The sequence below is a fragment of the Pseudophryne corroboree genome, chromosome 2 (assembly GCF_028390025.1).
Source record: "Pseudophryne corroboree isolate aPseCor3 chromosome 2, aPseCor3.hap2, whole genome shotgun sequence".
NCBI classification, from domain to species: domain Eukaryota; kingdom Metazoa; phylum Chordata; class Amphibia; order Anura; family Myobatrachidae; genus Pseudophryne; species Pseudophryne corroboree.
The window spans coordinates 299,630,400-299,654,204 of record NC_086445.1 but is presented as its reverse complement, the minus strand read 5'-3'; the positions used below and the strand labels follow the sequence as shown (position 1 = coordinate 299,654,204).

General features: G+C 46.5%; 1 protein-coding gene across 1 annotated transcript in view; it reads right to left on the bottom strand.

Annotated features, from left to right (window-relative positions):
• The window catches only part of TDRD3 (tudor domain containing 3), a 642,579-nt gene that overhangs the window by 150,998 nt on the left and 467,776 nt on the right, over positions 1-23,805 (bottom strand). The window contains exon 8 of the mRNA XM_063952911.1: positions 18,128-18,265. Within this exon, the coding sequence (XP_063808981.1) occupies positions 18,128-18,265 (138 nt within the window). The remainder of the gene's footprint in view (positions 1-18,127; positions 18,266-23,805) is intronic.

Here is a 23,805-nt window from a genome sequence, read left to right as displayed (position 1 = left end):
GGTCCATTTAGTACCATGGGGTATAGATAGGTCCACTAGGAGCCATGGGCACTTTAAGAATTTGATAGTGTGGGCTGGCTCCTCCCTCTATTCCCCTCCTACCAGACTCAGTCTAGGAAACTGTGCCCGAGGAGACTGACATACTTTGAGAGGATAGATAAGGATAGTGGTGAGATTCTGAACCAGCACACATAACAAGAGGAAAGCTATGCTAACCAAACTTGTAACAGGAACAGCAACGGCTGAACCAACATTACTTAACCAAGTAACAGTGCAGGAAGAACGAAGCATCGGGCGGGCACCCAGTATACACTACGGACTACGAGAAAAGGATTTACCGGTAGGTAATTAAAATCCTATTTTCTCTTACGTCCTAGAGGATACTGGGGTCCATTTAGTACCATGGGGATGTACCAAAGCTCCCAAACCGGGTGGGAGAGTGCTGAGGTTCCCGCAGAACTGATTAACCAATCTGAAGGTCCTCAGAGGCCAAAGTATCGAAGTTGTAGAACTTAGCAAATGTGTTCGAACCTGACCAAGTAGCCGCTCAGCAGAACTGTAAAGCCGAGACACCCCGGGCAGCCGCCCAGGAGGAACCCACCAAACTAGCAGAATGGGCCTGTACAGATTTTGGACACCGTAAACCTGCCGTGGAATAAGAATGCTGAATAGTAAGCCTGATCCAGCGTGCAATGGACTGCTTTGAAGCAAGACACACAATTTTATTAGGATCAGAAGAACAAACAGCGAGTCAGATTTTCTGTGACGAGCTGTTCACTTTACATACACCTTCAAAGCCCTCACAACATCCAAACACTTGGAAGTAGCAGAGGTGTTGGTGACAACCGGAACCACAATAGGTTGGTTGATATGAAAAGCGGACCCCACTTTAGGAAGAAATTGCTGACGAGTTCTGAGTTCAGGTCCGTCTCCAGCTCCGACACACGTCTTGCTGAAGCCAAGGCAAACATTGTGACGGTCTTCAACGTAAGATATTTTACGTCCACCTCCTGTAACTGTTCAAACCAGTCCGATTAGAGGAACTGCAGCACCACATTGAGATCCCAAGGTGCCGCGGGAGGCACAAAGGGAGGTTGGATGTGCAGAACACCTTTCAAGAACGTCTGGACCTCAGGGAGAGAAGCCAATTGTTTCTGAAAGAAAATGGACAAGGCCAAAATCTGGACTTTTATGGAGCCTGCAGAAAAAGCAGGAAACGTCCCAGATGAAATTCCACCGCAGAATAATTTCTGCTCTCACACAAGACGGATTTCTCCAAATACGATGGTAATGCTTAGACGTTACCCCCTACCTGGCTTGGATCATAGTCGGAATAACCTTGTGAGGGATCCCTCTCCTGGCTAGAATCAGCCGTTCAACTTCCATGCTGTCGAACGTAGCCATGGTAAGTCCCGAAAGACGAACGGGCCCTGTTGTAGACGATCCTCGCGAAGAGGTAGAGGCCACGGATCTTCGACGAGCATCTCCAGAAGGTCCACGTACCAGTCCCTTCTTGGCCAGTCCGGAGCAATAAATATTGCTTGAACCCTTTCCCTTTTTATTCTCTTTAGAGTTCTTGGGATCTGAGGAAGTGGAGGAAACACGTACAGCAACTGATAGACCCATGGAGTCGTCTAGGCGTCCAACGCCACTGCCTGTGGGTCTCTCAACCTGGAACAATGCCACTTGAGCTTCATGTTGAGACGAGAGGCCATCATGTCAATATATAGATATCCCCATCGACTTGTCAAGCATCTGAAAACTTTCGGGTGAAGGCCCCACTCCCCCGGGTGCAGGTCGTGTCTGCTGAGGAAGTCTGCTTCCCAGTTGTCTACTCCCATAATGAAGACCGCTGACAACGCCACAGCGTTTCTTTCTGCCCAGAGAATTCTTGACATTGCTGCTCTGCTTTTCGTTCCGCACTGTCGGTTTATGTACGTCACTGCCGTCACATTGTCCGACTCAACCTGGATGGCCCGATCTTGAAGATGATGTGAGGCCTGCAGAAGGGCGTTGTATATGGCCCTGAGTTACAGAATGTTGATTGGAAGGACGACTTCCTGACTTGACCATCTTCCTTGAAACTGCACCCCCTGAGTGACTGCTCCCCAACCTCTGAGGCTTGTGTCTGTGGTTAACTGAATCCAGTTCTGAATTCCGAACCTCGACGAGGTGATAAATCTGTAGCCACCACAGAAGGGAGATTCTGGCTTTTGACGAGAGACGGATCCTCTGGTGCATATGAAGATGCGATCCGGACCATTTGTCCAAAAGATCGAGCTGGAAGGGTCGTGCGTGAAACACTCCGTATTGAAGAGCCTCGTAAGAGGCTACCATTTTCCCCAGAAGGCGAATGCACAGATGCACCGACACCCGAGTTGGCTTCAGGACATCCCGAACCATCGACTGGATTACCAATGCCTTCTCCAACGGAAGGAATACTTTCTGCGACTCCGTTTCCAGTATCATTCCCAGGAATGGGAGCCTCCTTGTTGGCTCTAGGTGAGACTTTGGAAGGTTCAGAATCCACCCGTGATCCTGGAGAAGTTTGGTAGAGAGACCAATGCTGTCCAGCAACCTTTCCCTGGATGGTTCTTTTATCAGTAGATCATCCAGATACAGAATTATATTCACTCCCTGTTTGCGAAGCAGAAATATCATCTCTGCCATCACCTTGGTGCAGTAGAGAGACCAAATGGCAGGGCCCAGAACTGGCAGTGACAGTCCTGCAATGCAAACCATAGATAAGCCTGATGAGGTGGCCAGATCGGAATGTGAAGGTATGCATCCTTGATATCCAGAGACACTAGGAATTCCCCTTCCTCCAGACCGGAGATTACCGCTCTCAGAGACTCCATCTTGAATTTGAACACTCGTAAGTACGGGTTCAAACACTTGAGGTTCAGAATCGGTCTTGCAGAACCTTCCGGTTTCGGTACTACAAACAAGTTGTAGTAGTACTCCTTGTTGAGCAGATGAAGTGGAACTGGAACAATGATCTGAGTCTGTACCAGTTTTTGGATGGCATGCTGTAAAGTAATACTTGAGAAACTGGCAAGCCTGATTTTAAGAATTTGTGAGATGGGAGCTTTTGGAACTCCAATCTGTAGCCCTGGGAAATAAGATCTATGACCCAGGGATCCTGGCACGAACGTGACCAGATCTGACTGAAGAATTGTAGGCGGGCTCCCACCTGACAGCCTTCTAGGCATTGTGGTCCACAGTCATGCTGAAGTCTTTGAGGAAGCAGAGACTGAGCTCTGTTCCTGAGCACCTGCAGTTGCTGGTTGCGTGGTTTACCTCCTGCGCCACTGGAGGATGTAGAAGCACCTCTGGATTTTCACTTGAACTTGACCGTCCGAAAGGACTGTAACTTAGAAGCTGAATATGTCTTCTTGTTTGGGGGGGCCGCGGAAGGAAGATACGTAGACTTACTCGCAGTAGCTGTGGAAATCCATTTGTCTAGTTCATCTCCAAACAAGGACTCTCTTGTGAATGGTAGGCCTTCCACGCCTTTCCTGGAGTCCGCGTCAGCAGTCCACTGGCATAGCCACAAGCCCCTGCATGCCGACACTGCCATAGCGGTGGTGCGTGCGTTAAGCAAGCCTCTCTCTTTTATGGCTTCCACCATAAAGTTTACAGAGTCCTGTATATGCTGCAGGAGTAAAACAACATCCCCCCTAGACAAGGAATCTAACCCCTCAATTAGGTTACCTGACCATTTAGCAATGGCTTTTGTGATCCACGCACATGCAATAGTGGGTCTTTGGCCACCCCAGTAGCTGTGTACAAGGATTTGAGTGTAGTCTCAATTTTACGATCAGCCGTGTCTTTTAGGGAGGCTGCACCAGAAACAGGCAATACAATTTTTCGTGACAGCCTAGAGCAGGCTTTCCCAACCACGGTCCTCAAGGCACACCAACAGTGCAGGTTTTAGTGATATCCAGGCTGCAGCACAGATTGTTAAATCAAAATAACTGAGCTACTAATTAAGTCACCTGTGCTGAAGCCTGGATATCACTAAAACATGCACTGTTAGCGTGCCTTGAGGACCGTGGTTGGGAAAGCCTGGCCTAGAGACTGATGCGTCCACTATCGGTGGATTTTACATATTTTTCCCTATCCTCCAGAGGAAAGGGAAAAGATGAGTGTAACCTTTTAGGGATCTGAAATTTATTATCAGGATTAACTCACGGTTCTTCAAACAGGGTATTCAATTCCTTTGACAGAAAAAGTGACCGAGGACTTCTTTTTTTACATTAAAATAAGATTCCTCACTCTCCTCTGACACCTTATCAGGAATATGCAGATCATCTCTGATAGCTTCTATAAGAGCCTCTATTCCCTGTGACAGAGCCGCATCCCCCCCCTCCAAGTCCACCTCACCCTCCTCCAAGTCTGACTCATCAGCATCAGAGTCAGATTGCAGGATATGGGCCAGAGATCGCTTTTGCAGACAAATGGGAGGGGACAGAGTTTTCGGGACAGAGTCTCTGATCATAAACTCATCCACAGTCTGTTTTAAGTATTGCGTCTCTTTTGCATTTTGTAGAAAGAGTAGAGATCATTCCTTTAAGAGAATTAACCCACTCCAGTTCAGCCCTCTATTCTGTAAACCCTGAGTACCCAGCAGTGAGCCCCCGGTGAAGAGGAACACTCCGCTGTACAAGAAACACACTCTTTGCCTGACAATGTAAATGTGAGAGCGCACACACACACACACACACACACACACACACACACACACTAAAAAGGTTAAGCACAATTTACTCACAACGAGCCCTTCAGGGAGACACAGAGTTGTTTAGAGCCAGACCCCACCGCGCCCTTGCCGCTAATGCCAAGGTTAGCAGAGTAGCAGACTAAGTACCCTGATAGAGGACTTAGTACACTAATAGTCGCTCCCCCCTGCTATGACCCCCTGGTACCGCTGAGGTCATTTAGAGTCACACCGGAGGAGCTGTGCGTCCCTGTCAGTCAGCGTCTGTGTCCACTGCAGAGGGAAAATGGTGCTGGTGAGCTGCTGGATCCTCTCACAGTGAAGCCCCGCCCCTTCAATAGAGCGCGGTCTTCCTGCTTTTTTTATACTGGCTGAGGTAATTTGTGTGCTTAAAATGGAGCAAAACCGTTTTAAGGCTGTGTTTGCCAGTTTGGGTACTGTTTACAATGTACTGAGACGCAGTTGTGTACTCTGTCTGGAGACGCATTACGCCCCGCTTAGAAGCAGCGCGTCTCCGTACCCTCGTGCCGCCATAATAGCTGTTGCCCCACTAAACGTGATGCCGGCTCAGTACTCATCACTCTTCTGGCTCTGTTAGTGGTGGCGGCATGCTGCGGGAATGTATGCTCGCCGTGGTGGGGCTTGCGAATAGTTCCCTCAGGAGCTCAGTGTCATGTCAGCGGGGAACGGGACCATTAACCCTTTAAGAGATTGGGCCGTTCCCCCCCTAAGTCCCACGAAGCAGTCAGGCTGGTGCCAACCAGCCCTGCCTGAAAATAACAAACACAGAAAATAAATGCAGAAAACTTTTTAGGAGCTTCCTTCAGCATGACTGGCTCCTCCGGGCACATTTTCTAAACTGAGTATGGTAGGAGAGGCATAGAGGGAGGAGCCAGCCCACACTATCAAATTATTAAAGTGCCCATGGCTCCTGGTGGACCGGTCTATACCCCATGGTACTAAACGGACCCTAGTATCCTCTAGGACGCAAGAGAAATAATCGTTATGGTAGACTTACCGTTGATAACACTATTTCTCCTAAGTCCACAGGATCGACTGGATAAAATTGGGATATGAGGTAGCGACAGCGGATTGGCACCAAACGATCAAAGCTTTCAACCTCCCAGCATGTAACGGGCCCGTCCCTATATCCCTGCCTCCTGGCTCAGGCAAATCAGCTGTTCTTCCAAAGCTACAGGAAGGAGCATCATAGAGAGCCCTAATCAGGCGAGAAGAACACACATGCACACCCTCAAATCAGGTGCGTTAGGGTGGGATCCCTGTGGATCCTGTGGACTTAGGAGAAATAGTGTTATCAACGGTAAGTCTACTATAACGATTGTTTCTCCGGCAGGGTCCATAGGTTAGCCACAGGATAACATTAATATGTCCCAAAGCAATTTAGTGGTGGGGACGCTCATAATTGGACAGGAGAATCCTTCTCCCGAATTCAGCATCCTGAGAGGCAAAGGTATCAAAGGTATAATGTCTAGTGAATGTGTTAATGGAAGACCATGTGGCTGCCTTACATATCTGTTTTGCTGAAGCACCATGTTGTGCTGCCCATGATGGACCTACCTTACGAGTAGAGAGAGCAGAGACATTAGCCGGAACAGGAAGATTAGCTTGAGAATATGCTTCAGAAATAGTCATCCGAAGCCACCTCGCCAGTGTCTGCTTATCAGAAGGCCATCCTTTCTTGTGAAATATGTAGAGAACGAAAAGAGCATCTGTTTTCTGATGGCACTGGTGCGATCCATGTAAATCCTTACGGCACGGACTACTTCCAACGAAGCATCTCCCACAGAAAGGTATGGCCCCTGGAAAGCCAGGACGACAATTTCTTTGTTATGGTGGAATGTAGACACCACCTTAGAAGAGACCCAGATTTGGTTCTGAGCACCGCTATATCTGGACAAAAAATCAGAAAAAGAGGGCAACATAACAAAGCCCCTGAATCTGAAACTCTTCTAGCTGAAGCAATAGCCAGAAGAAAGAAAGAAAGAAAGAAAGAAAGAAAGAAAGAAAGAAAGAATCTTTAGCTGTCAACCATTTAAGATACACTTGTTTTAGTGGTTCAAATGGGTCAACTTGAAGGGCCTTCAGGACTAAAATTAAGTCCCAAGGCACTGCAGGAGGAACAAAAGGAGGTTGAATGTAGGTTAGCAATTTTCTTTTGGAACCATACAGTCAATGCTGACACTTGCACTCTCAAGGAAGCCACCCGTAGTCTTTTGTCCATTCCTACCTGAAGGAGTGCTAAGACTCTGGAAACTGTGACCGCCCTAGGGTCAAATTTCCAGTCACTGCACCATTGAATATAGGCTTGCCATATTCGGTGATAAATGCGATCTGAGGAAGGTTTTTGCTCTGAGCATTGTTTGAATTACCTGTTGTAAGAATACTTTTGCTTTCAGGATGGAAGTCTCAAGAGCCACGCCATCAAAGACAGTCAATCCAGGTGCTTGTGATTGCAAGGACCCTGAGAAAGTAGATCTGGACGTTGAGGGAGTAGGAATGGAGCATCCATCAACATCCTCTGCAGATCTGTGTACCAATGTCTTCTGGGCCAAGCCGGAGCTATTAGTATCACGGCGTACTTTCCTTGTTTTACCTTTCACATTAACCTAGGTAACAGGGCGATTGGTTGAAACACATAGGCCAAACGAAATTCCCATCTCACTGACCAGGCATCCACAAAGATGGCTTTGGAGTCCTTTGTTCTTGACCCATATGTGGGAACTTTGTTGTTCTGGCGTGACACCATGAGATCTATCTCTGGTAACCCCCATTTGTCTTCCATAATTTGGAAGACCTCTGGGTGTAAAGCACATTCATTTGCATGAATGGCGTGTCAACTGAGAAAATCCGCTGCCCAGTTTAGAACTCCCGGACTGAACACTGCGGACAAGGCTGGAAGATGAAGTTCTGCCCACTTTAAATGTGTGACTTACCTCCGTCATTGTATTCTGGCTGCGAGTTCCTCTCTGATGGTTGAGGTATGCTACTGCTGTTGCATTGTCGGAGCAGATTTGGACTGGTTTCCCCTGAAGGATGTCCTTTGACTGAATGAGTGCCATATATATGGCCCGAAGTTCCAATATATTTATTGGCAGGCAACATTCTTCCTCGGTCAACTGCCACCGGAAGCAACTCTTTTCTGACACCGCTCCCTAGCCCTACAGACTGGCATCTGTTGTCAGAATTTCTCAATCTGATATCCAAAAGGGTCTCCCTTTGTCCAGATGTGATGTATGTAGCCACCAGGCTAATGACCTCCTTACTTCCAGGGGAAGGACCATAGTCTGCGTTTTTATTGTCTGATGAAAACCATTCCATTTGGAAAGGATCAGACATTGCAGAGGCCTCGAATAGAACTGAGCATACTCCACCATGTCGAATGTCGACACCACCAACCCGATCAAACGCATTGCGGCGTGAATGGATAAGCTTTGACTGTGTAGCAGCTCCTGAATCCTTGACTGAATTTTGGATATTTCGTTCAGAGGTAGAATTACTCTCTGAAGACCTGAATCCAGCACAGACCCCAAATGAGTCATCCGTTGTGACGGAACCAGGGACGACTATGCCCAATTTATGAGCCAACCGTGTCTCTGCAAATAAGCTATTGTCTGCTGCAGATGACACGGAAGCAATTCCTGAGACTGTACCAGGAATAGTAAGTCGTAGAGGTATGGAAAAATCCTTATCCCCTGCTGATGTAGATAAGATGCCATCACCACCATAATTTTGGTGAATACTCTGGGAACTGTGGCCAGTCCTAATGGTAGGGCCTAAAACTGAAAATGATGCCGGAGTATAACAAACCTGAGATAGCGCTGATGGGACAGTGCTATAGGAACATGTAGGTAAGCATCCTGGATATCCAGGGATACCATAAAATCCTCCAGCTCCATGGCCAAAATAATGGAACGTAAAGTCTCCATATGAAACCAAGGCACCCAAATGTACTTGTTCAGCACTTTCAGATAGAGTATGGCCAGAACGACCCATTTGGCTTCTGGACTAGAAACAGGATGAAATAAAAACCTTGTCCTCGTCGTGAGGAGGAACTGGGATTATCACTCCTGACTGAAGCAACTTCTGAACTGCCTCTTGAAAAGCCCTGGCCTTTGTTTACACTGAAGACGAGCTGGTACAAAAATACCTTTGAGTAGGGTGTTTCTTGAACGCAAATGCATAACCGTGAGATACTGCTTCTTGAACCTAGGCATCTGTGGTAGATTGCTGCCAGATCTGTGCAAACTGAAGAAGTGAGCCTCCCACCCCCCTGGGGTCCCCCAGGTGGAGGCCTGCACCATCAGGTCAATGGCTTATTTTCTGTTTTACCAACTGGTCCTCTGGTAGCCCAATGCTTTTTAGTCTTACGAGACTTGTCAGAATTGAGACTGTTTGCCATAACCCTTTCCTTTTGCTTTTTCTTGAGTCCAAAAGGGCCAAAAAGCTGGAAATCCAGGCTTAGATTTGTGTGTGGAGGGAAACTTCACTTTCTTGGAATCTGCTTCTGACTCCAAAATACTGTTTAATTCTTTACCAAAAAGAATACCTCCAGTAAAAGGCAAAGACTCCAGAACCTTCTTGGATTCGGAGTGAACTTTCCATGTACGTAGCCAGACTGCTCTACATGCTGCTACTGCTGAAGCTGATGCCTAAGAGGCAATTGTACCCATATCCAAAGCTGCTTCTTCCATAAAAATAGACGCCTGTTTGATATGTGCAATATGGGATTTTTGCTCTCTAGAAGCCATTGAAAGGTCATCCTCCAATGCATCAGCCCAGGCTGCCATTGCTTTTTTCATCTAGGCTGAAGCAATGGCTGGTCTTATGATTGCCCAAGACACTAAGAAAATGTTTTTCAGAAAACCATCTATATTCCTATCCATGACATCATTTAATGATGTTGAAGGCAGAGGTAATGTAGATTTTTCCACCAATCGAATGACATACATACCTACTTTGGAAGCCACCTCCCTTTTTAAACAGTTCCCAGCTGGAAGAGGATAATGGGAATCCCATTTCTTTGGAATTCTAAACTTCTTACTGGGCGTAACACAGGCCTCTTGTATAATTTCCGTCAGCTGTTTTGGGATGTTTAAACACAGGTGCCTTAGATTTTAACAAAGGCTCTGCTGCCTCCTCTAAGGATAGAATGGCTTTCATAGCACTAATTAGCTCAGGTATATCCACTGACTGAGGCCTTCCTCCTCATCTCTGTATGCAGACCTGGAGTGTGATGAGTCCTCATCCTCCGACGAATCCTCATCTGAAACATGTGTAGACTGTGAAGATGTTGTTTCATGTCTATGTGATTTACAGATGTGTCCTCAAATATCGTTGCTGTGTACCGTGTAGTGGGCGCCATGCAACTCACGCCGGCTCCTTGCGTTATAAATCCCGTTATAAGTTGCATTATATATGTAACGTCACGTTATAATTGTAATGTGCATACTACTTTCTGTCCACCAGATGTCGCTTTTCCTTAACTGTACAGTGCATGCCTCAAATAGCCAACGGATCCTTCCTAGCACCACCTGCTGATTGGCTGACATTTATTGTAACAATAAAGAACCATTAATCACTTCCCTTTATATAAAAAAAAGTCCCCTTCTACAAACTACAAGGCCACGCTGCTTTCACTTTGTCATTAAATTGTGTACTAAATCCTCACTTTTATTAGCATAAACAGCATTATTATCTCGTAAAGCATTTGAGGTTCAGTTGCTATCAAATGGCCAGAAATATGTAATGCACTGTGCCTATCTCATTAATATGACTTTCAGATGGTCTCCATTGCAAAATGCTCTTCTACAGTATTCTATGCCACGGTATGATGATGCGCTATATACACTGGCGGAAAAGCAAGGGAGACCATCTGGAAGTCATATTAATGAGATAGGGACCCAGTGGTACAATGCATCACATATTTCTGGCCATTTGATAGCAACTGAACCTCAAATACTTTACGAGATAATAATGCGGTTTATGCTAATAAAATCCAGGATTTAGTACACAATATAACGACAATATCAATAGCTAGCGTGAACGGGCGGCAGCATGGCTGGGGGAGGTGCTTTAGTACAGGCATACAGTGAGCTCAGTGGGAAATGGTCAAATTGAAGGGAGAAGGGGCACATAGATGAGAGACAGGGTGGCGGTGGGGTGACAGAGAGAGAACATGGGGGACAGAGGGATGAAATACACCGGGTGAATATGAGGCAAGAGAAAAGGGGTGGCATGACTGTGTAGAAAAGGGTGGGGTGTGATGCTGGAGATATACAAATGTGGGGAATATGTCTGGAGAGACACAGGTTGGGGGCTTTGCTCTTGTCAAGTGTATGAACAATAGTAGCAGAAGCAGAGATGTTAAACTATAACACACAGTTGGTGTAATGATTAGTATTACTGCCTCACAACCCTAAGGCCAAGGTTCAATTACCTAACCAAGGCACTGTCTCTGTGTCCTTTCTCTCCCGTGTGTTTGCATGGGTTTCCCCCAGGTGCTCCGTTTACCTCAGACACCCCAAAAACATATTGGTAGGTTAAATAGTTTCTGTCAAAAAAAACCTTAACCCTACTGTGTTCTGTATGTGTGACCATATGATTGGGAATGTAGATTAGGCATTAAGTGATATGAATAAATGACATTCTCTGGAAAGTGCTGTGTAGGTGTGTACTACATAAATAGCAGTTGATAAAACAAACATTGCTGGCAATGCTGTATACATACTGTACTAAACCAATTAAAGGTAACTGGTTCTTCTTGTTCTCTCTATTCCCACAGCAATATTTTGATTTATTCTGGAGCAAAAGCAATGCTGATGTGTGTAATCAGTGACAGGATTCACACAGCACAACGCATGTACTGCACATGTTAAAGCAACGATAAAAGATGATGAAACGATGAAAGAAGGTGTGAAGAAAGTTTCTCTGATTGTACTAGATTTACGCTACAAGATACTGTAATACAGTTATTGCAACCTCAGCATCAGAGGAGCCCTTTGGCACCAAACACCTTTGACAACGATCTGGAGTCATACTCAGCCCTGTTCATGATCAGATGGTACCCAGCACTGCAGCACCTGCTTGGTTACATATTAAACTCACTTTGCTCACTACATAATATTATCTTTACACAGAAATAATAAAGATGAGAGGGACTGTTGTTAGAGCAGAGGAATCCATGCAACAAGCCATTCAAGGAGATAACCCAACCAGAAGGCAGCACATGGCACATATTCACTCAGGAGCTGCCAATCACAGGAGATAAGGTACTGCAAAAGTTCCAACTAAAAGAAGCAGCACACTAAAAAAAAAAAAAATAAGATTTTACTTACCGATAAATCTATTTCTCGTAGTCCGTAGTGGATGCTGGGACTCCGTAAGGACCATGGGGAATAGCGGCTCCGCAGGAGACAGGGCACAAAATAAAAGCTTGAGATATCAGGTGGTGTGCACTGGCTCCTCCCCCTATGACCCTCCTCCAAGCCAGTTAGGATACTGTGCCCGGACGAGCGTACATAATAAGGAAGGATATTGAATCCCGGGTAAGACTCATACCAGCCACACCAATCACACCGTACAACTCGTGATCTGAACCCAGTTAACAGTATGATAAATTTAAAGGAGCCTCTGAAAGGATGGCTCAACAATAATAACCCGAATTTTTTGTAACAATAACTATATACAAGTATTGCAGACAATCCGCACTAGTGATGGGCGCCCAGCATCCACTACGGACTACGAGAAATAGATTTATCGGTAAGTAAAATCTTATTTTCTCTAACGTCCTAAGTGGATGCTGGGACTCCGTAAGGACCATGGGGATTATGCCAAAGCTCCCAAACGGGCGGGAGAGTGCGGATGACTCTGCAGCACCGAATGAGAGAACTCCAGGTCCTCCTCAGCCAGGGTATAAAATTTGTAGAATTTAGCAAACGTGTTTGCCCCTGACCAAGTAGCTGCTCGGCAAAGTTGTAAAGCCGAGACCCCTCGGGCAGCCGCCCAAGATGAGCCCACTTTCCTTGTGGAATGGGCTTTTACTGATTTTGGCTGTGGCAATCCTGCCACGGAATGTGCAAGCTGAATTGTACTACAAATCCAACGAGCAATCGTCTGCTTTGAAGCAGGAGCACCCAGCTTGTTGGGTGCATACAGGATAAACAGCGAGTCAGTTTTCCTGACTCCAGCCGTCCTGGAAACATATATTTTCAAGGCCCTGACAACGTCCAGCAACTTAGAGTCCTCTAAGTCCCTAGTAGCCGCAGGTACCACAATAGGTTGGTTCATGTGAAATGCAGAAACCACCTTAGGTAGAAATTGAGGACGAGTCCTCAATTCCGCCCTGTCAGAATGAAAATTTAGGTAAGGGCTTTTACATGATAAAGCCGCCAATTCTGACACACGCCTAGCTGAAGCCAAGGCCAACAGCATCGACACCTTCCACGTGAGATATTTTAAATCTACCGTAGACAATGGTTCAAACCAGTGTGATTTTAGAAATCTCAACACAACATTGAGATCCCAAGGTGCCACTGGAGGCACAAAAGGAGGCTGTATGTGCAGCACCCCTTTCACAAATGTCTGAACTTCAGGTACTGAAGCCAGTTCTTTCTGGAAGAATATCGACAGGGCCGAAATTTGAACCTTAATGGACCCTAATTTTAGGCCCATAGACAGTCCTGTTTGCAGGAAATGCAAGAAACGACCCAGTTGAAATTCCTGTGTAGGGGCCTTCTTGGCCTCACACCACGCAACATATTTACGCCAAATGCGGTGATAATGTTTTGCGGTTACTTCCTTTCTGGCTTTTACCAGAGTAGGGATGACTTCTTCTGGAATGCCCTTGTCCTTCAGGATCCGGCGTTCAACCGCCATGCCGTCAAACGCAGCCGCGGTAAGTCTTGGAACAGACAAGGCCCCTGCAGTAGCAGGTCCTGTCTTAGAGGTAGAGGCCACGGTTCGTCCGTGAGCTCTTACTCCTCTCCTTCTTATGATTCTCAATACTTTCGGTATGAGGGGCAGAGGAGGGAATACATACACTGACTGGTACACCCACGGCGCTACCAGAGCGTCCACTGCTATTGCCCGAGGGTCCCTCGACCTGGCGCAATATCTGTCCAGTTTTTTGTTTAGACGTGACGCCATCATGTCCACCTTTGGTCTTTCCCAACAGTTTACAATTTGGTGGAAGACTTCTGGGTGAAGTCCCCACTCTCCCGGGTGAAGGTCGTGTCTGCTGAGGAAGTCTGCTTCCCAGTTGTCCACTCCCGGAATGAACACTGCTGACAGTGCTATCACATGATTTTCCGCCCAGCGAAGAATCCTTGCAGTTTCTGCCATTGCCCTCCTGCTTCTCGTGCCGCCCTGTCTGTTTACGTGGGCGACTGACGTGATGTTGTCCGACTGGATCAACACCGCCTGACCCTGAAGCAGAGGTTTTGCTTGAATTAAGGCATTGTAAATGGCCCTTAGTTCTAGAATGTTTATATGAAGAGATGTTTCCATGCTTGACCACAAGCCCTGGAAATTCCTTCCCTGTGTGACTGCTCCCCAGCCTCTCAGGCTGGCATCCGTGGTTACCAGGATCCAATCCTGAATGCCAAATCTGCGGCCCTCTAGTAGATGAGCCCTCTGAAGCCACCACAGGAGAGACACCCTTGTCCTTGGCGACAGGGTTATCCGTTGATGCATCTGAAGATGCGATCCGGACCATTTTCCCAGTAGATCCCACTGAAAAGTTCTTGCATGGAATCTTCCGAATGGAATCGCTTCGTAAGAAGCCACCATTTTTCCCAGGACCCTTGTGCACTGATGCACTGAGACCTGTCCTGGTTTTAGGAGGTTCCTGACTAGCTCGGATAACTCCCTGGCCTTCTCCTCCGGGAGAAACACCTTCTTCTGGACTGTGTCCAGAATCATTCCTAAGAACCGTAGACGTGTCGTTGGAATCAGCTGCGATTTTGGAATATTTAGAATCCATCCGTGCTGACTTAGCACTACCTGAGATAGTGCCACTCCGACTTCTAACTGTTCCTTGGTTCTTGCCCTTATCAGGAGATCGTCCAAGTAAGGGATAATTAAGATGCCTTTTCTTCGTAGAAGAATCATCATTTCGGCCATTACCTTGGTAAAGACCCGAGGCGCCGTGGACAATCCAAACGGCAGCGTCTGAAACTGATAATGACAGTTTTGTACTACAAACCTGAGGTACCCTTGGTGAGAAGGATATATTGGGACGTGGAGATAAGCATCCTTGATGTCCAGCGACACCATATAGTCCCCCTCTTCCAGGTTCGCTATCACCGCTCTGAGTGACTCCATCTTGAATTTGAACCTTTTTATGTAAGTGTTCAAAGATTTTAGATTTAATATTGGTCTCACCGAGCCGTCCGGCTTCGGTACCACAAATAGTGTGGAATAATACCCCTTCCCCTGTTGTAAGAGGGGTACCTTGATTATCACCTGCTGGGAGTACAGCTTGTGAATGGCTTCCAGAACTGCCTCCCTGTCGGAGGGAGACTTTGGTAAAGCAGACTTCAGGAATCGATGAGGAGGAAACGCCTCGAATTCCAGTTTGTACCCCTGTGATACTACCTGTAGAATCCAGGGATCCACTTGCGAGTGAGCCCACTGCGCGTTGAAATACTTGAGACGTGCCCCCACCGTGTCTTAGTCTGCTTGTAAAGCCCCAGCGTCATGCTGAAGACTTGGCAGAAGCAGGGGAGGGCTTCTGCTCCTGGGAAGCGGCTGCATGGTGCTGCCTTTTTCCTCTTCCTCTGCCCTTGGGCAGAAAAGAGTGACCTTTTGCTCGCTTGTACTTATGGGAACGAAAGGACTGAGTTTGAAAAGACTGTGTCTTTTTCTGTTGATGTGAAGTAACCTGGGGTAAAAAGGTGGATTTTCCAGCCGTTGCCGTGGCCACCAGGTCTGTTAGACCAGCCCCAAATAACTCCTCCCCCTTATACGGCAATACTTCCATGTGCCGTTTGGAATCTGCGTCCCCTGACCACTGTCTGGTCCATAATGCTCTTCTGGCAGAGATGGACATTGCGCTTACTCTTGATGCCAGGGTACAAATATCCCTCTGCGCATCACGCATATATAGCAATGCATCCTTTAAATGTTCTATAGTTAACAGAATATTGTCCCTATCCAGGGTATCAATATTCTCAGTCAGGGAATCCGCCCATGCGACTCCAGCACTGCACATCCAGGCTGATGCGATTGCTGGTCGCAGTATAACACCAGTATGTGTGTATATACTTTTCAGGATATTTTCCAGCCTCCTATCAGCTGGTTCTTTGAGGGTGGCCGTATCAGGGGACGGTAACGCTACTTGTTTAGATAAACGTGTGAGCGCCTTATCTACCCTAGGGGGTGTTTCCCACCGTGCCCTAACCTCTGGCGGGAAAGGGTATAGTGCTAATAACTTATTAGAAATTAGCTGTTTTTTATCGGGGGAAACCCACGCTTTATCACACACCTCATTTATTTCCTCAGACTCAGGAAAAACTATTGGCAGTTTTTTCACACCCCACATAATACCCGCCTTTGAGGTATTTGTAGTGTCAGAAAGGTTCAATGCCTCTTTCATTGCCGTGATCATGTAACGTGTGGCCCTACTGGACATTACGTTTGTCTCGTCACCGTCGACACTAGATTCAGTATCTGTATCTGGATCCGTGTCGACCCACTGAGGTAGCGGCCGTTTTAGGGCCCCTGAGGGTGTCTGAGACGCCTGAACAGGCACTAATTGATTTGCCGGCTTTCTCATGTCGTCAACAGTTTTTTGTAAATTGCTGACATTATCACTTAATTGCTTAAACACAATCATCCAGTCAGGTGTCGACTCCCTAGGGGGTGACATCACTAACACAGGCAACTGCTCCGCCTCCACCTCATTTTCCTCCTCATACATGTCGACACACGCGTACCGACACACAGCACACACACCGGGAATGCTCTGATAGAGGACAGGACCCCACTTAGCCCTTTGGAGAGACAGAGGGAGAGTCTGCCAGCACACACCCAGCGCTATATATATACAGGGATAACCTTACATAAGTGTTAATCCCTTATAGCTGCTGTTAATCTAGTTATTTGCTGCCAAAATGCCCCCCCTTCTCTTTTTTACCCTGAATCAGATGCAGTACTGCAGGGGAGAATCAGGGAGCCGTCCTTCCAGCGGAGCTGTGAGGGAATAATGGCGCCAGTGTGCTGAGGAGATAGGCCCCGCCCCTTCACGACGTCCTTAACTCCCGCTTTTTTGTGTAAAATGGCAGGGGAAAAAATACATCCATATAGCCCTGGAGCTATATGTGATGTATTCCTTTTGCCAGCTAAGGTATATGTGTGTTATATTGCGTCTCAGGGCGCTCCCCCCCAGCGCCCTGCACCCTCAGTGACCGGAGTGTGAAGTGTGCTGAGAGCAATGGCGCACAGCTGCGGTGCTGTGCGCTACCTTAGTCTTGAAGACAGGATGTCTTCTGCCGCCGCTTTCACCGGACCTTCGTCTCTTCTGGCTCTGTAAGGGGGACGGCGGCGCGGCTCCGGTGACCCATCCAGGCTGAACCTGTGATCGTCCCTCTGGAGCTAACGTCCAGTAGCCTAAGAAGCCCAATCCACTCTGCACTCAGGTGAGTTCGCTTCTTCTCCCCTTAGTCCCACGATGCAGTGAGCCTGTTGCCAGCAGGACTCACTGAAAATAAAAAAACCTAACTAAACTTTTATTCTAAGCAGCTCTGGAGAGCTACCTAGTTTGCACCCTTCTCGGCCGGGCACAAAAATCTAACTGGCTTGGAGGAGGGTCATAGGGGGAGGAGCCAGTGCACACCACCTGATATCTCAAGCTTTTATTTTGTGCCCTGTCTCCTGCGGAGCCGCTATTCCCCATGGTCCTTACGGAGTCCCAGCATCCACTTAGGACGTTAGAGAAATATATATATATATATATATATATATATACACACACACACATACACACACACATACATACACACATACACGCACATACACAACACATGAAGAATGTCTTCATCTGTAGATGTTGATATAGAAGATACATTTGTTAGACAGTTTGTACATTTGACAGTTTATAAGAAATATTAAGTCTGTTAATATTATATGTGAAGACAAGTAGGCATTTGAGATGGCAAGAAGGCAATAAATCAAATTATTGGCAGTTAATGGTTGTCCATAAAAGAACCAAGAACTTTGATCTATGACAATATATGAAGAATAAATTAAATATATAAATAAATAAATAAATAAATAAATAAATAAATGTGGAATCTTTAGCAGATGGAAACAGAGAGAAATGAAAATAAATGTGTTTCTGGTCATGAGGCCACTATGTAAAACCTTTTTTACTCAGTGGATAGACCTTACCAGTTCACGATAAACTCCTTCTGATTTTCCTTCACTTCTGATTATTTTCTCTTTCTGGAAAACTTCCCTATTACGACTCCCTCCAGAAGCTGCATTGAGATTGCTTCCAGCATTACCACCTCCTCCAAATGTCTTGGTCTGGAGATAAGAGAGGCTGTGTTAAGGTAACCAACATCTTCATAAACACATCCTAAACATGAAGCCATAATAAGGGAAATAATAAATCCCGGGAAGCTGCACTTATTATTATTGAGCTGTACCTACTGATAAATAATATGGTAATTTCCATAAAACGCAACAGTAATCTACTCATTGGCGGTTTCATTCTTGTCAACGTTTCAAGTCATAAAAAGAAGTTATATAATGTTAATGTTTATGAGCTACTATGAACTGAATCATAACAATAAACACAAATGGAAAACTATATAGCCGGATATAAAAGAAGATGAGCGTTAAACTGGGTAACATCCAGCGGAGATTTACACCTTGTCCAAGTTTCTGCCATTTCCTGAGTATAAAACTCAGCAGTATGAGAAGATGCCAGAAAAAGCAATTGTTTTGTCAATGAGCCTCCGGCATACTAATCAGAACCCTGATGCATGTATTAATAGGGATTATTTATAGAAAACAAAATGAGGTTTTGGCTTACATATTTCCTGAGACCGCCAGATAAACAACATAAATAAATGGGCCGTGTTTATTAAGTAATGCTCTTATATAACTAGGATATGGCTTAAGGTGTGTACACACGGTGCGATATGCACTTAAGTTTTCTTACGATTTTGACTATACAGTCAAAATTTTAAGGAAAGTTAGTGCATATTGCACCGTGTGTACACAGCTTGCGATGCCGATGCGCAGTCCCGCGGGATCGGCATCGCAAGTACAAACAGACTGTGCAGGCAAGTCAATTTTGACTATCTCGTGTAAAAGGTAGTAAAAATCGGTATCGCAAAATCGGTATCGCGTACCACAGTCCATGTCGCATAGCGAGAATTGGGCATAGCCCAAATCTCACAGTGTGTATGGACCTTTACAGTTGTCATATCATCCGTGAAACTGAAGGGGTTTATTAGGACAAATCTTTTCTAAAATTGGACCCAGATATAAATTAGGTCATCACGTTTGGCACTTACATGTCAAACCTAATGTGCATGGCACGCGCCCCAGCTCCCACTCTGCACACGAGTATGTTACAGTAGGCGTTAAATGCATGCGCGTACCGCTGCATTGGGAGAGATGAGGAACAGGTGGTAATAGTATATCGGGATGGGAGGGGGTGGAGAAGAGAAAGGGCAGGGGGGAGCTGCTGAGGGGGCGAAGAGGCTGAGGCGACCTGGCAGATGCAGGGTCCATTTATAAGTACTTTATATGAGATAAGTCTTTTCCCATGATGTAAACATGAACACAGATTACTGCAGACATTACCTTTGTGATTAAATATTGCGTAAAAACAATTAACTGAAGGTAAAAACCGAGAGAGAGAATGACCGTTGATACACAACAGATGATAACATTTCCTTGCTGAATCCGGCAGGTATTGGGGCAATTTCTCATTATGCTGATACCTAGGTCAGGAGACTGGGGAAATCCAACAAGTTGGAAATCCTTGATTTGCCAATTGTAACCAAAAAATTATCGTGTTCGGTGCGTTGTGTATTTTTAACATGCTGGGTGTTTTTTTGCCAATTTTTCCAGCAAATCATCGATCATCGCCAATTCAGATCAGCAGAACAGGGGAATCGGGCCATAGATGTATGGCCTGCATTACTTTTAATGTGATTTATTTTTACTGCCGGTATTATCCTCATGATCTAAAACATGAGTAATACTTAAAAACAACTAAGGAGTGAATTCAATTAGACCAGATAATTTTTAGTGCTAAAAAAAAAAATTGGTTTTACCACAATTTTTTTCTGATGTCTGTCTTCAGGCAATTTAAGGATGACCTTTTTTTCCTGTCCTATGTGTTTACGCGGCCGTAAAAATAGAGCGGATTACAGCTGCAGGCATCAGGGACAACTGAATAGCCCGGGGGGGGGGTCAATCAGTTGCGGTAAATTACAGTAACTAATATAACTCCCCCCCTTATTCTTTATAAACAGTTGGAAACAGCAATACTTAAAAAAAAAAAAAAAAAAAAAAGGTGTGCTGCAAGACTAGTATGAATAAAAATAAATGTAATGGTGGGAAATGTGTTTAGTTGTTAATGCCTTTATAGTTTCCTATTTTCCCAGCTGGTTTGAAAAAGACAAGCAAACCTTTATATGAAATTAATGGGGAAAGTAGAGGAGCCATACTCTATACAGAATACTTGCCTATCATCATACAGAGGACTACCAAAGCGGACACAGGAAATCACTCTTCTAGGGCCTTAAAAGAGGCTTGTGGTGGTGATGCAGTTAAATCCTAGAGACTACTGCGTTTTTGGTGCAGCTCGTAGCTTAGATTCTCTAATAATAATCGCGACCACTGCATCTGCTGTACCATCATTTCTTATGTCCTAAAAATACTACAAGCTTTTCTCTGACGTCCTAGTGGATGCTGGGAACTCCGTAAGGACCATGGGGAATAGACGGGCTCCGCAGGAGACTGGGCACTCTAAAAAAAGATTAGGTACTATCTGGTGTGCACTGGCTCTATGCCCCTCCTCCAGACCTCAGTTAGAATCTGTGCCCGGCCAGAGCTGGGTGCTCCTAGTGGGCTCTCCTGAGCTTACTAGAAAAGAAAGTATTTATTAGGTTTTTTATTTTCAGTGAGATCTGCTGGCAACAGACTCACTGCTACGTGGGACTGAGGGGAGAGACGCAAACCTACCTGCTTGCAGCTAGCTTGTGCTTCTCAGGCTACTGGACACCATTAGCTCCAGAGGGTTCGAACACAGGCACCTGTCCTCGATCGTCCGTTGCCGGAGCCGCGCCGCCGTCCCCCTTGCAGAGCCAGAAGAACAGAAGCTGGAAGACGTCGAAATCGGCGGCTGAAGACTCCTGTCTTCATTAAGGTAGCGCACAGCACCGCAGCTGTGCGCCATTGCTCCCAGCACACTTACACACTCCGGTCACTGTAGGGTGCAGGGCGCTGGGGGGGGGCGCCCTGGGCTGCAATTGAGGTACCTTTGGCACAAAATCATACATATATACAGTCTAGCACTGTATATATGTAAAAACCCCCGCCATTATTATACACTGAAAGCGGGACAGAAGCCCGCCACTAAGGGGGCGGGGCCTTCTTCCTCAGCACACCAGCGTCATTTTCCCTTCACAGCTCCGCTGGGAGCACGCTCCCCAGGCTCTCCCCTGCAGTATCCAGGTACAAGACGGGTTAAAAAGAGAGGGGGGGCACATAAATTTAGGCGCAAATCGATACAGACAAGCAGCTATTGGGAAAATCACTTATTAGCAGTGTAAATCACTGTGTTATATAGCGCTGTGGTGTGTGCTGGCATACTCTCTCTCTGTCTCCCCAAAGGACTTTGTGGGGTCCTGTCATCAGTCTGAGCATTCCCTGTGTGTGTGCGGTGTGTCGGTACGGCTGTGTCGACATGTTTGATGAGGAAGGTTACGTGGAGGCGTAGCAAGGGCAGATAAGTGTGCTATCGCCCCCGTCGGGGCCGACACCAGATTGGATGGATATGTGGAAGGTCTTAAATGACAATGTAAACTCCTTACATAAAAGGTTTGATGACGCTGCAGCCTTGGGACAGCCGGGGTCTCAGCCCGCCCCTGCCCAGGCGACTCAGAAACCGTCTGGGGCTCATAAACGCCCTCTAGCTCAGATGGTTGACACTGATGCCGACACGGAGTCCGACTCCAGTGTCGACGATGATGAAGCACATTTACAGTCTAAAATGACTAAGGCCATCCGATACATGATTATTGCAATGAAAGATGTATTACACATTTCTGAGAGTAACCCGGTTAATACCAAAAGGGTTTATATGTTTGGGGAGAAAAAGCAGCCAGTGACTTTTCCCCCATCTGATGAATTAAATGAATTGTGTGAAGAAGCGTGGAGTTCCCCTGATAAGAAATTAGTGATTTCTAAGAGGTTACTGATGGCGTACCCTTTCCCGCCAACGGACAGGGTACGTTGGGAAACATCCCCTAGGGTGGACAAGGCGCTGACACGCTTATCTAAAAAGGTGGCCCTGCCGTCTCAGGATACGGCCGCCCTAAAGGAGCCTGCGTATAGAAAGCAGGAAGCTATCCTGAAGTCAGTGTATACACACTCTGGTACTCTACTGAGACCTGCTATTGCTTCAGCCAGGATGTGTAGTGCTGTAGCAGCGTGGACAGATACTCTGTTAGACGACATAGATTCCCTCGACAGAGATACTGTTTTGCTAACCCTGGGCCATATCAAAGACGTCGTCTTATATATGCGAGATGCCCAGAGGGACATTTGCCTGCTGGGCTCTAGAATTAATGCTATGTCCATTTCTGCCAGGAGGGTCTTATGGACTCGGCAATGGACAGGAGATGCTAAATCTAAAAAACACATGGAGGTTTTGCCTTATAAGGGTGAGGAATTGTTTGGGGACGGTCTGTCGGACCTCGTGTCTACAGTGACAGCTGGAAAGTCGACTTTCTTGCCTCAGGTTTCCTCACAGCCTAAGAAAGCACCGTATTATCAAATGCAGTCCTTTCGTTCCCAAAAAGGCAAGAGGGTCAGGGGTGCATCCTTTCTTGCCAGAGGCAGGGGTAGAGGTAAGAAGCTGGACCATGCAGCAAGTTCCCAGGAACAAAAGTCCTACCCTGCTTCCACTAAGTCCACCGCATGACGTTGGGGCTCCACAGGCGGAGCCAGGTGCGGTGGGGGCGCGTCTCCGAAACTTCAGCAGCCAGTGGGTTCGCTCACAGGTGGATCTCTGGGCTATACAAATTGTATCTCAGGGATACAAACTGGAATTCGAAGCGACTCCCCCCCGCCGTTACCTAAAATCAGCCTTGCCAGCTTCCCCCATGGAAAGGGAGGTAGTGCTGGCGGTAATTCACAAGCTGTACCTCCAGCAAGTGATTGTCAGGGTCCCCCTCCTTCAACAGGGAAGGGGTTACTATTCCACAATGATTGTGGTACCGAAACCGGACGGTTCGGTGAGACCCATTCTGAATTTAAAGTCCTTGAACACTTATATAAAGAAATTCAAGTTCAAAATGGAATCGCTCAGAGCGGTGATTGCAAGCCTGGAAGAGGGGGATTTTATGGTGTCGCTGGACATCAAAGATGCTTACTTGCATGTCCCCATTTACCCACCTCACCAGGAGTACCTCAGATTTGTGGTACAGGACTGTCATTACCAATTCCAGACGTTGCCGTTTGGCCTGTCCATGGCACCGAGAATATTTACCAAGGTAATGGCCAAAATGATGATACTCCTTCGGCAGAAGGGAGTTATAATTATCCCGTACTTGGACGATCTCCTCATAAAGGCGAGGTCCAGGGAGCAGTTGTTGATCAGTGTAACACTCTCTCAGGAAGTGTTACTACAGCACGGCTGGATTCTGAATGTTCCAAAGTCGCAGCTGATTCCTACGACGCGTCTGCTTTTCCTGGGCATGATTCTGGACACAGAACAGAAGAAGGTGTTTCTCCCGGTGGAGAAGGCCCAGGAATTAGCATCTCTGGTCAGGGACCTCCTGAAACCAAAACAGGTATCGGTGCATCACTGCACGCGAGTC